A 13821-nucleotide genomic window follows, 5' to 3' on the forward strand; every position below is an offset into this window, starting at 1 on the left:
TTTCTCTTCTTTCTAAACATCTTCCTTCTTCCTAATGTCCCCTTGCCAATGCCTCACTTTTGACCTTTAGTGGAGAGTTCGCCCCTGTGAGGAAGGCTTTGGGTTCTGTTCACTGGCCGAGACATACCAGAGTCTGTAGAAATTGTAGTTTCTACTCCTGCTTAACGTCAAGCAAATTAGGAGTGGGACGACTGGTTCGCCCGTTGTCAGTATACTGTGACCGGGTGGGGTGTCCTGCTGGGTGTCTTAGGCAGTATGTTTAAGTGAGGTAGCACCATAAACTCGGCATCAGTTCCGCGCTATCACAAGGAGACAAACACGGACATATCGCAGCCTCCAAAAACACACACGCATGCATCTTGCACACAGTGGAGGCCGTCCTTAAATGACCATAGCTGTTGATATGACGTTAAACAATACTAAACCAAACCAAACCAATTTTTCTTTCAATGTTCATGCCGGTGTATACATGTATGAACAACGGCAATTCAATACGTTTATATATACATTATAAGTTTTAGGATATATAAGTTCACTAAATATTAGTATTCTGTAGTATTTTCGTTAGCAAAGTATCTATATCGTCAGCGCTAACACTATTCCTGGAACAGACAACCCACACCTAAATGTCTGCTTGACGCGAAGGGAAGTGCCATAACGACACTGAGTTAATTGCGTTCACAGCCCTATCCATGCTATTTCTTGATGTAGTGTCTACGTGTTGTTCAAGTAAATCGGGCATTGCAGCTTTACATTATTATAGTTTCTTGCTCATTCGAATTTTAGGATCAGATTATGTTTTCAAGCACACACCCACCAACACAATGATGTGACATAACACTCTAATGACTGAAGCACAATATTTGATAAAATGCTGGAAAGTGAAAATAAGAAAATAAGTGTGTTATATGAGAACAGAAAAGATCAACAGTCGGAATCAGACTCAAAAGCGCTCACCAAACACCATTAACAGCAAGTTGATTTTTTTTTTCACATTTGCGATGGTTTTACATTAATTTTCAGCCATCTTTTCAAGTTGTGCTAATATAGGACCAACCACCGATTACGTTTAATTGTCTAAATATTTAATTGATTTTTAATTGTATATACATACCATATTATGCGCCTATACAAACATGTTCATAATAACAGACACCCTGTTTACGTTATATTGAAAGTACATATCGCATACAAATCAAAGGTATGTATTATATGAACACCACACAATATTTTCACTCATTCAGCAAAATGAATACTGGGTAATACCATCGACGGCTCTTTTGTCCATATACAGTTTAACGGAAACAGTTCACATTCATAGAAGCGAATATACTAGATGTCGATGCATCAACCAGGTACCTACAATCACCGTACGTAATTATAACTAAACACTATGTAACATGTCTCACAGTACACACGTACATATTGCACATCTGGTCATCTCTTCTCAAGTTTTATGCGTATTCCATTATTAGAGCGCATGACGAGTTCAAAAACTAGTTCCGGTTCATGGTTAGGGTCAGGTAGTACCTTAAATCTAAAAAGGAAAAATCACTAAGCGGAATTTTTTGTTCAATCAAAGTGCAGTCATAAAAAAATACAACTCAATTCCACCACTGTTGACCATAAAGCTCTATTTAACTTTTGTGTATTATCAGATTTTACATTAAATTTCTGTTTCAATGATTCTAATACCCCCATTTGACTCTCATAGAAAGAGACTGAATATCAATTTTGTATCAATTGACTTAATATTTTGTATCATTAACTCACCTCTGCACTAATTTTGCTAGAGCGACTTTCTGTTCATCCAAAGCGAAGTGTTGCCCTATACAGTTTCTGTAAACAGAAACACATAAATTACTTTTCAGATATATTTGGAGTAATAATTAAAATCATTTATTGAAATTAGTTCATTTTGAATATTATACATTTAAACAACCTAAAAACGTGACGCAATCTCAAAGACGTTGCAACACGATATAGGACACAGCACTTCCTGTATAGTCGCCAGACCCGAGGAGAACAATGAATGCTTGAAAACTGCGATCAAATAAAATCTGCAATGGAAACATAGCAAATACCACACACGAATGTTTCCATGGAAACAAACGAAGTAGGTTTCGTTATACAGAAACAAAACCGCTACTTTATGCCTGAATCAAGCACTATCTCAAAATAAAACATTACCATAGTATATGGCCTATTTGATCTAATTTGGGTTCAATAAACACCATTCATAATTTAACTTAGTGACGAGGAACCTTGGTATTTGCGATATGTCTACACAGTGCATTGAGTTTACACTTTGATACCAGGCAAATAAACAGAAAAAGTAGATTTGTATACACGGTTAGTTGTCCATGCTATCAAACCTGCTGCAAACAGAGTAAACAGGGATATGCATGACTTCTATTTGAATAAAACAAAGCATTTGTATGTATGAGCATATCTAACTGAGGCCATATGTGATACAACGGGCCAACGGAGAACGTGTATTTGTACATTCGACTGTACTACCATACCTGGAACCAGCAGAGAAAGGTACGTAGCTGTATGGATCCTTCTCGGGTTCGTCTATAAATCTGTCTGGTCGGAACGTCTGAAACAAAATTTAAATATACATTCAGTAAGATATGTATGCAATGTATTTCATGAAGTGACATATTATAAAAAATCAAAAATAGCTTCATGCATATTCATACGATGAAAATAAAGTTGATGAATGTATTGTATTGTAAGCGATCCTTGTGATTTGATTGTAAATGACGTCATAATCAAATGGACAGCGACAGGCCGTTTGTCGCACTGTTGGCCACTATTTCTGTCACTTCTCTGTAGCATGTTTGTCTTCGTGCAAGCATAATTAATATATCATTTTTTTTTTTAAATTTCTTAACAACCATGTAAAATATAGGGAACATCATCTCCTCCTTTTTATATTGCTTCTTTTCAAGAATGGAAAATGAACGAAACCTATTTAGGGTTTTAAAGCACTGCCTGATTAGCAGCAGGACCGGACAAATGAAGGTGGAGTTCATCCTCACTTTGTTTAAAAGTGGCATAACGATAAAACCTGCCGTTAATTATTACATGATCTGTAAGACGCGACTTATATGGGAACAGCTCTGTCGAATTGGGGATTGCTTGTGCACTTCTTTTTAGGAATACGGAAGAGACCGGAATCCATCTACACCCATCACAACACTTGAGATACATATATTTATTTCCTCTCCTTTCTCACAACATTATCGGACCCTAGCGCCTTGCTAGACAATACTTCATTTTCAACCTTAGTGCCTAAACGTTCACCCAAGTGTGGAAGGTTATATATTCTGTCCCCTGACCGAAGCGCCCAAAACTCATTAAATTGGCAGTTAAGGTTCCTGAATGACGTTAAGTTTAAATGGTTAGGCAATAAGAACTGGTTAGCCCGTTACCAGTATAATGTGACCGGATGTGTCCTGTTAGTGTGTTCATGTTATGACATTTCTTTGTAATGAAATAATCTCTTATATGAGTTAATCAACCGTGGACACTGTCTTCATATTGATATAGGTGTAACAAGGACGTGAAATCCCTAGACGAACATCCATTGCTAGGCTATTTGATCTGTGGCACGTTGAAACTGCTCGTACGGCTTCAAGCAAAGTGAGATCATCATTTAAAGCAAACATTCTGGTGATTTAACATGAAATGATAATACCGCGGAAAACAAGTGTTTTTACAGTATGTACATGTACAAGTCAAATGGCCATGTACCTCGGGGTCGCCCCATATGTCCTCCCGGTTGTTAAGAGCATGTATCAACACGTATATCTGCATATTGGCGGGAACCTTGAGTCCGTCTAGGTCTATTTCCTCTGTTGTGATACGGCCTACTGAAGGCACTGGAGAATACATACGCATGGATTCCTTCAGGAACAAAGCCAGACGAGAAAGCTCCTTTATATCAGACCTGTTCAATGAACAAACACAAATGTATAACAACATTTCGCCGCCGTCAGTTAAACTATGAGAAGACAGTTTGGAAACATGTTTTACTTATAGTGGCCGGCGAAAGAAAAGAAATCTCATCATATAGTTCGCCTTCATATTCTCGCATTCTCTCGTCATCGTCACCATACCATGTTCTGGCGTTGTCCCATTCTCGTTTTGTTCCTCCGTCGCTGTCGTATTGAAGCGGTTTTTAGTTGTCGACCTTAGCCAGGAGGAACATGCTTAGAGCTTTGTTATTTGGTCCTAACTGGCAACCATATTCACATCGGTATCGTCTTTTTGTTTTGAGAGTCCACTAAAGCATTTTTTCAGTTTTTATTTGTGTTGCTTATTCATAGAAACCTAGCTGCCTCTTTAATTTGTGATTTGACTTTGGCAATAGACAGACATTCGTTCGTTCATATCCAGTGCATATTTTGATTTATATTAACGTCGCTGTTGTAATCTCCCCTCCTTTCTTTAAGTTTATGCTTTTAATACAGGACATTGCTCTTAAAACAACTTCTCTCCAAGTATTCTAATTCGTGTGTATTTCATCTCTTTGATTAATGATGCTTGGAAAAATGACATCATCATAAATTTCCTGATATCTTACACTGTGGCACGAACTAAGGACACAATTACATACAAATGTAAAAGACGATAGTGAGTTACAGCGTAGTATTTCATGCATACCATTAAATAGTTTTTGCATCAGTTTATGCCAATATGACACCGTAGCTAATCAGGTACATGATACATTAGGAACATATGAATATTTACCATTCAACTTGTGTTCTGTCACCAAGTACTTTCGTTACTTCCTCGTAGACCTTTTGTTGCTCTTTCAGGTTTTTTGATAATGAGTAAATGGCCCAACTTAGAGAGGAGGCCGTCGTGTCATGACCTGGTAAGAACGAAGACTTTTATATATATTATATATGTACATTATAAACCAATAGAACGAGTTAAAATATATATTTCTGTTCTCAACCAGCAATCCTACATGATACATTCAGCGGAACCTTTCTATAAAGAACATCATTCATAATAATACCACATGATTATATATATTTACCAAAGCTATATGTTAATGCCGCGTTTCAATACATAGCTCAAAAGTTTGCCAGATGTGCGGCGATTCTTAACGTCAAAACAGTATATATTATATGTCTCCAGTTTTGGTATATTGACCATTTCTTTAGGGGTAATACAACCTTGAAGTTACCTTATAACCAATACTTCTATGATCATATATAGTACGAAGAATTATCAGAAAGCATACCCTCAAATAGGAAGGTATTGTTTGTCTCTGGTTTTGGTGTATTGAACATATCTTTATGGGTATTAAAACGTTGAAGGTTTCTGATAATAAATAATTTTATAATTATAGAGTTCTAAGAACTATCAGCAAGCATACCCTCAAACAGAAAGGTGTCGACCTCGTCCCTAACCTCACGGTCGGTCAGCCCCTCGCCCTGCTCGTCCCGTGCGGTCAGCAGAATATCCAGAAAGTCTAGCCGACGCTTAGTTATGACTGACTTGTCGGCCGCCTGTCCACAAAGCATAAAAAAGAAACAATGTTAAATCAACTGTTTGCTAAAGATATGGACTCTGCGTCAGTAAAACGTTAATAATATATAAATTTACTTAACCTTTCAATCATGGAAGACAATTGGTCTGTCAGCAAAGTTCACCTTTCGGACATTTTTAATACGAAAAAGTGTTCAATGTGCAAAGTAGTTAAATTCGAATAAAATAAAAAAAACGTGTGCTGTTACATGTACTTGTACCAATTTTGACTTTTTTAAGCCGCACGAGTTACTTCCCTTGAATATACATTTCAACTAAGCTATTTTATTTATTTACTTATTTATCTGTTTATATAAATTTGTTTGAGCATTTTATCGTCTTATATTAGAGATAAGAATAGAAATGAAATGGTATGATGGTCAGTGACAGAAAGAACAAAGTCGAGATATTTATCAAACCCCATCTTCGTCTCTCTTATTAACAATGTCTATCAATTACATTCGATAACACATAGTAATTATCTGTACCAACCGGAAACAACCGGACATGCTAAAATTGGCAGATCTCATCAATAGGTAAATAAGAAACCAATCTATTAACTTACCAAAGCTTGTTTTCTTTCCTTGATGACTTTCTCGTCAAACTCATGTACAAACTTTGCATATTTGAAAAATGTCCTTCCAGATGATGACAACCTATATAATATGTCTGGGTGTAACCATGGTTCCCTGTAACAAAAAAATACATTGCTTGATTGATTTTTTTTGATACCACACAGGTACCTGGACCATTTCTCTTTGTAAGTCGTATCATTTACCTCACTGAAACTCCTAAGTTTTTTTCCGCGATTTGTTTCGATGTTTTAGAACATTACTATGTTCATCATTAACCCATCCTGTCTAAAGCGATTTTTACTGTTGTGATTCAATCACTTAACTATCAATTGTCGTTAGCCGGTGGTTCAAACGGACAGTTCCGATCTCCTTTGATACTGGATGGTATAACTCTAGTTAAATATTGAAATTTCCGAAAAATCATCGAAAACATATCTTTAACCGAAACGCAAATGTACCCCGAAACTCTTCGCGAGGCGAAATCCAAAGAAGTTTCATTTAGACCGCTTTGCACAAAAGTTTGACAGCTCATTGAATGAGTAATTGAAAACTAATACAATCTAGTCTGAGATACGATACAAAAAGACAACGATTCTTATGTAACATGTAAGTATATTTATATATCTAAGGCAAATAGTGTGACTTAACAAACATGTAAAGTCACGTGTCTACCTAGCCACGTGTCGGTTAAGTCACGTGTCTACCTGGTCACGTGTCAGTAAAGTCACGTGTCTTCCTAATCACGTGTCAGTAAAGTTACTTCAGATGTCGGTTAAGTCAAGTGTCATATAAATTCAGGCATCGGGATGTTATTTTTCACATCAATAGTAACTTGTGCAGTAATTCTTACATTATTCTCTTGACTGAGAGGTTGGTAAGGATCCGGACCGCGTTTACATAGGGATGTTTTGATCTGCAAAGCACAACAAGAGAGCAAGCAGTTGTAAGATAACACAGCATAATTGTACGTTTCTGTTCCACCATATTGTGAAACTATTAAACACGTTTGGTACATGTCTTTTTTTTTTTTTTTTTTTTTTTTTTTAACATTTAACATTTATTTTAATGTGTCAAAATATAAAGGAAAACATCAACCTTTGTACTCTATATAATTCGCTGTACAACAGTTTATTGTGCGAATGAACATATATATAACTTTAGTAAGTTTCCAATACTTTCGCCTGTGTTATTAGGGTACCTGTATAAACAAAGCGGCGGTGAAATGTAGAGGAAATACTAGAATGCGTTATTACTTTTAGTTATGATGTCTAAAGATTAAATATTCCTTATGAGAGATGCAATGATTAAAACACAGATGAAAATTATAATGCCTCTTTGATTAGAAATAAGAGATGTAAATATTTGAAGCGTTTCGGCTGTCATTGTGAGACAGAAGAGGAGGAGGAGGCCACCACCTTCCGTTCTAATATATAACCATATTCATTTTTTTTATTACATTGCAACTGTAATTCAGCCAAAAGTTCTAAGCATTCTTTATGCACTGTACGAGTAAACGACGCGATAATGTCCAAAAACGATCTTAAACGGTTACAAATTAAACAGTGCTCACCCCTGTTCCTGTACGTTATCCTCGTACGACAGGGCACAGCGTAACAGAGTATCCAGTGTAGCGAGTCCTACTCTGTGATGAATCTCCGTACTTTTACCGCCACTGGTCGCTACTTCTACTTCATCCTAAAAACGAAACGTGATTTTTTTCTATATTATTTGTTACTGAGGATTTCCTATTGCCCAATGTAATATGTACAACTATTGATCTTTTGAAACAAAATAAAGATTGCATGTTCTATTAAAACGTATGTGCTTCAATTTAATTTATTTTAAAATGAGGACTGAAAATGAACTTGTCTTATACTTATTTTTCTTAAAAAAAATATATATATTATCTGACATAGAAACCTAAGCATTTGAATAGGCCTGACATAGAAACTTAATCATTGGAGAATAGGCCTGACATATAAACCTAAGCATTGGAGAATAGGCCTGACATAGAAACCTAAGCATTGGAGAATAGGCCTGACATAGAAACGTAAGCATTGGAAAATAGGCCTGACATAGAAACCGAAGCATAGGAGAATAGGCCTGACATAGAAACCTAAGCATTAGAAAATAGGCCTGACATAGAAACATAAGCATTGGAGAATAGGCGTGACATAGAAACCTAAGCATTGGAGAATAGGCCTGGCATAGAAACATAAGCATTGGAAAATAGGCCTGACATAGAAAACTAAGCATTGGAGAATAGGCCTGGCATAGAAACATAAGCATTGGAAAATAGGCCTGACATAGAAACGTAAGCATTGGAAAATAGGCCTGACATAGAACCCGAAGCATAGGAGAATAGGCCTGACATAGAACCCTAAGCATTAGAAAATAGGCCTGACATAGAGACATAAGCATTGGAGAATAGGCGTGACATAGAAACCTAAGCATTGGAAAATAGGCCTGACATAGAAACCTAAGCATTGGAGAATAGGCCTGACATAAAAACCTTAGCAATGGAGAAAAAGCCTGACATAGAAACCTAAGCATTGGAGAATAGGCCTTGCATAGAAACTTATGCATTTGAAAATAGGCCTGACATAGAAACCTAAACATTCGAGAAAAAGCCTGACATAGAAACCTAAGCATTCGAGAAAAAGCCTGACATAGAAACCTAAGCATTGGAGAATAGGCCTGGCATAGAAACATAAGCATTGGAAAATAGGCCTGACATAGAAACCTAAGCATTGGAGAATAAGCCTGACATAGAAACATAAGCATTGGAGAATAGGCGTGACATAGACACCTAAGCATTGGAGAATAGGCCTAACACAGAAACCTAAGCCTTGGAGAATATGCCTGACATAGAAACCTAAGCATTGTAGAATAGGCCTGACATAGAAACCTAAGCATTCGAGAAAAAGCCTGACATAGAAACCTAAGCATTGAAGAATAGGCCTGACATAGAAACCTAAGCATTGGAGAATAAGCCTGACATAGAAACCTAAGCATTGGAAAATAAGCCTGACATAGAAACCTAAGCATTGTAGAATAGGCCTGGCATAGAAACATAAGCATTGGAAAATAGGCCTGACATAGAAACCTAAGCATTGGAGAATAGGCCTGGCATAGAAACCTAAGCATTGGAAAATAAGCCTGACATAGAAACCTAAGCATTGGAGAATAGGCCTGGCATAGAAACATAAGCATTGGAAAATAGGCCTGACATAGAAACCTAAGCATTGGAGAATAGGCCTGGCATAGAAACATAAGCATTGGAAAATAAGCCTGACATAGAAACCTAAGCATTGTAGAATAGGCCTGACATAGAAACCTAAGCATTGAAGAATAGGCCTGACATAGAAACCTAAGCAATGGAAAAGTTTTCTGTCTTATTCAACTAAACAACGGAAATCAGCCTGTTTTTTTTTTAAAAGTGACCAACGTGGAAGCCGGCTGTCTTATAAACCTTAGTAACGTAAAAGCAGCCTGTCTTATAAACCTTAGCAACGGAGAAGCAGCATGTCTTATACACCTTAGTAACGGAGAGGTAGCCTGTCTTATAAACCTACGTAACAGAGAAGCAGCTTGTCTCATAAACCTTAGCAACGGAGAAGCAGCATGTCTTATGCACCTTAGCAACGGAGAAGCAGCATGTCTTATAAACCTAAGAACGGAGAAACAACCTGTTTTATAAAACTTAGCAACGGAGATGTAGACGGTCTTATACATTTTAGCAAAGAAGAAGCAGCCTGTCTTATAAACCTTAGTAACGGAGAAGCAGCCTGTCTTATAAACTTAACAACGGAGAAGCGGCCTGTCTTATTTACCTTAGTAACGGAGAAACAACCTGTTTTATAAACCTTAGCAAAAGAGAAAAAGCCTGTCTTATTAACCTTAGTAAAGGAAAGCAGCCGGTCTTATAAACCTTAGTAGCAGATAAGCAGTCTGTCTTGTAAACCTCAGCAACGGAGAAGCAGCATGTCTTTTAAACCTTAGCAACGGAGAACCAGCCTGTCTTTTCTAAACCTTTGATTCGTTAAAGAAGTCTGTGCTATAAATCTTACCAGAAAGATGTCGAACACTTTGTTATAGATGGGTACGTAAGTTTTGAGAATGTCGAAGTGGAATGCTGGTGTCAACAAGCGTCTGTTTCTTTCCCACTTCTTACCGTCACTGATCAGTAGTCCATCACCTGGTATTGTGAGATACCGTATTAAAATAATTACATTACAGTTCACACCTTCCTTATCATTATACAGATTCGACACACAGACAACCATCAAATCTAAAAGGACTTGTGGGAGAAAAAAGGAACCAACCTTAAAAGATGATTATTCATGAAAGTTTAGATGGGGTTTCCCACCAGTATTTCACTCTAAGTTTATTTAGAAGATGTAACAACAAGATGTCAATACCAAAATTATCAAAAAGAGGACTTGGCCACAAGACTTACACAAAATTGCAAACACAGATGGTAACAAAAAATCGTTTCGTTTCTAATTCAAGTGATGTTTAGAAAACACGTATTTGTTTTTCTTCAAAAATCTCATATGAAAATGGACCTCGTGCTAAATGACATGTCCATATGAGTGAATGTACAAACGATATTGTTTCAAAATATACGTACCTAACCACGGCAGAAGCGTGAAGTAACCACCCCCTGTCTGTTTGTTCTTCGGCGTACTTGATTTAAGGAGTATCTTAACTGTGTCTGGATGACACACCCCGAGGATTGGGTAGAGAAAGGACATCCAGTAGCAGGACACTTTCCGTCCTGTCTCACGCATCCCTTTATCCACCAAGATTTGGAATTTAAAGAGAGGAACTAGCTGCAAAAAGATATTCTTGTGATACGTTAAAAACATATCTGACTAAACAAAGTTGTTGGGGGCGTAATTGCGCAGTGGTTAGTGCACCCGCCTTTAAGCAAGATGGCAATGGTTCGATCCCCCGATCGGACATGAAACATTATGGGGTCACCAGCCCGACCACGTGTGGGTTTTCCCCGGGTCCTCCGGTTTTCAACTACATTCAAATCAATATTGTCATGTAAATGCCGAAAGGTAAATCTAAAGCATAAACGATACAGTGGCGTTTGCCTATTTGTGAGATATTTAACACGCGGTTGAATATAATGATAAACACAGAAATTAAGTCAAGCAACAAGAAATAGGAACTACAAATGTACTTACCAAATGTAAATGTCCCCATAACGGATGAAACTTTCCAAATCTGATCACTTTGTCGGATGTATATAGTTCGATGTATGTTTTATATTTTTGAACCAAACTGTTCAATTTCCACAGGGATAAACCCATCAAGAGGGTACAGAACACAAGCATCGGTAGCTCCATGTTGGATTTCTGTTATCAACATAACAAATACAGATCCCTAGTTACAACGTATAGCATTGCACAACTGTTACATTTTTTACATCAACGGTTTTTTGAAACCAATAATAATTTTCAAACTAAGAAAAAAATAAGCTACCGAGCTAACGAAGTCCATATTGCCGACCAGAAACTATATCTACTGTGGTTGTGTTTCCTTTTGAAAGAAAATACCCGCTAGATAATTGACTAATTTTGATATGTGAACACCGATTTAGCTGATTTTCTATGGCATCTCCATTCTTAAGTGCAAACGGAGGGATTCGTAAATAATTCTAACATACTGAATTCTACTACGAAAGCTTCACACAAAGCTCGATAACTCTTACATTCCCGGATGCATGGCGTCTGCTAGCAATTACACATACACTACGCATATCCCTTGACAAAATAAAATAGTCTGTGACGCAAGCAGTTATACTTTTGTAGACATTGAGCAACTTCACCTTAGCATGATCTATCAATGGGTACATCTTATTTCACATATACTTATATTTGTTCTTACTTTGAGAAGCCTGATGCAGTTTCAAACGTGATAGCTTGTATAGATGGCATACATTTACCTGTGTCGTTTACTGCTCTAAGTCCGGTCCTTAGTGCTGATATCAGTACAGATATGAGATCACGAGGTCAGTCATAGTCTGTTTACGCTTGGGACGACACACAAATGTTGTAAACTTTGAAGAGCCACACACACAATATACAAGCTACACAGAGTCTTTTCCCATGTAAATTATAACTTCTTGTGTCCAATCTCAATGATCAAGATTGATGGTTGTATGCTCGACAGATTACACTTGTGTTAACTTACAAGTGTGGAAGTTGTAAGTGGAGTGAACTTTGCTCATGTTTATCTATTTAGTACGCCAATGCATCCGTCTGTCTGTCTCTCCCTGTCTCTGTCTGTCTGTCTGACTGTCTGTTTGTCTGTCTGTCTCTCCCTGTCTCTATCTGTCTGTCTGACTGACTGTCTGTTTGGTTACATCGTTCTGTCCCTCTCGATTCGTCCCTGTCTGCCTTTCTGTCTGTCCGTCTGTCTGTCTCTCCCTGTCTCTGTCTGTCTGTCTGTCTGTCTGTCTGTCTGTCTGTCTGTCTCTCCCTGTCCCTATCTGTCTGTCTGACTGACTGTCTGTTTGGTTACATCGTTCTGTCCCTCTCGATTCGTCCCTGTCTATCTGTCTGTTTCTGCCTGTCTCTGTTTCTCCCTCTCTCCTTCCCTCTCCCCCTTTCTATCTCTCTCTCTCCGTCAGGGACTTCAGACGATATGTTGTTTAAATATTTATATAACCATGCTTCTACATGTACATGCAAAATTTACAACTTCACACGTGGAACAATGAGTTAGGATGCCTCTATAACTTCACACGTGGAACAATGCGTTAGGATGCCTCTATAACTTCGCACGTGGAACAATGAGTTAGGACGCCTCTATAACTTCACACGGGGAACAATGAGTTAGGATTCCTCTATAACTTCACACGTGGAACACTGAGTTAGGATGCCTCTATAACTTCACACCTGGAACAATGAGTTAGGATTCCTCTATAACTTCACACGTGGAACAATGAGTTAGGATGCCTCTATAACACTATTGGAGGCATTGGAGGTATTTTGGCTTAGAAAGTAGTTGAATAATTCAAACAAGTCAGAATTGATTAAAATCCCAGAGCTTTAAATTTAAATCGTCGTTCATTAAGGGTAAATCATCTAAACTAGTCCACTAGTATTATATAATATTTAAAGAGTACACGATCATCTTTAAGGATCCCTGTTCCATGCACTGTAGTTTTTTTTCTATATACTCTATCCTTCCCTTTACTTCCGCTTGGATATATATACATGTATATACCAACTGTAGGAAAAGTTGGACCATGACACATTCGTTGAAAAAGTACCTGATGAAGTTAGAACGATAGTATAACAATATACAATCCAGGGTTCGAATCCTGATCAAGTTCAACTGCAATTTTACACTCAGAATACTGTTGTTGATTATTTTTGTTTCTTTCATCCTTATTAAGTCTAATAAAAGTCTCGCAAGGTATGACTTACTTTTCAGAAATTATTTATGATATCTATATATAAAGTCATGACGGAAAAAAGAGTTTCCGACACTAATTTACAGTTATTAAACAGTGGGCACGAGAATTTCTAATGCATGCAATCTCTTGTCATTCATTTTAAACCAAGTAAGTGAAGCGGGTTTTATGTAATGAAGGGACATGCCTCATGTATCTTCCATTATATAGCACAAACCATTAAATGTTTCCTGTGATAAAACCCTGGTCAGTACTTGATGT

At 37.4% G+C, this 13821-nt stretch overlaps 1 protein-coding gene across 2 annotated transcripts; it reads right to left on the minus strand.

Moving 5' to 3' along the window:
* Nucleotides 1-517: 517 nt before the first annotated feature.
* Nucleotides 518-12282, minus strand: LOC110443463 (cytochrome P450 4F4-like). 2 transcript variants are annotated; one of them, XM_021487723.1, is made up of 13 exons: nt 12085-12282; nt 11324-11494; nt 10759-10960; nt 10196-10323; nt 7696-7820; nt 6976-7038; nt 6116-6239; nt 5399-5531; nt 4762-4885; nt 3763-3958; nt 2526-2602; nt 1774-1839; nt 518-1537 (listed from the first exon to the last, which is right to left on the minus strand). In XM_021487723.1, the coding sequence occupies exons 2-13, from the start codon at nt 11483-11485 to the stop codon at nt 1438-1440; spliced, it is 1500 nt and encodes a 499-aa protein (XP_021343398.1). In that variant the 5' UTR covers nt 11486-11494; nt 12085-12282; the 3' UTR covers nt 518-1437. The 2 variants fall into 2 exon arrangements, with proteins under 2 accessions (XP_021343398.1, XP_021343482.1); XM_021487807.1 differs by having other exon boundaries at nt 12027-12097.
* Between the last annotated feature and the right edge of the window lie 1539 nt (nt 12283-13821).

Source organism: Mizuhopecten yessoensis, unplaced genomic scaffold (genome assembly GCF_002113885.1).
Source record: "Mizuhopecten yessoensis strain PY_sf001 unplaced genomic scaffold, ASM211388v2 scaffold245, whole genome shotgun sequence".
Taxonomy (NCBI): Eukaryota; Metazoa; Mollusca; class Bivalvia; order Pectinida; family Pectinidae; genus Mizuhopecten; species Mizuhopecten yessoensis.

Excerpts from the sequence above, each read along its gene's own strand:
- LOC110443463 (XM_021487723.1), bottom strand. The coding sequence starts at position 11,485 with ATGGAGCTACCGATGCTTGTGTTCTGTACCCTCTTGATGGGTTTATCC. Across the intron at positions 2,603-3,762 it reads ACATATGGGGCGACCCCGAG|ACGTTCCGACCAGACAGATT; the intron begins GTACATGGCCAT and ends ATTTTGTTTCAG. Across the intron at positions 1,538-1,773 it reads CTAGCAAAATTAGTGCAGAG|ATTTAAGGTACTACCTGACC; the intron begins GTGAGTTAATGA and ends TTTCCTTTTTAG.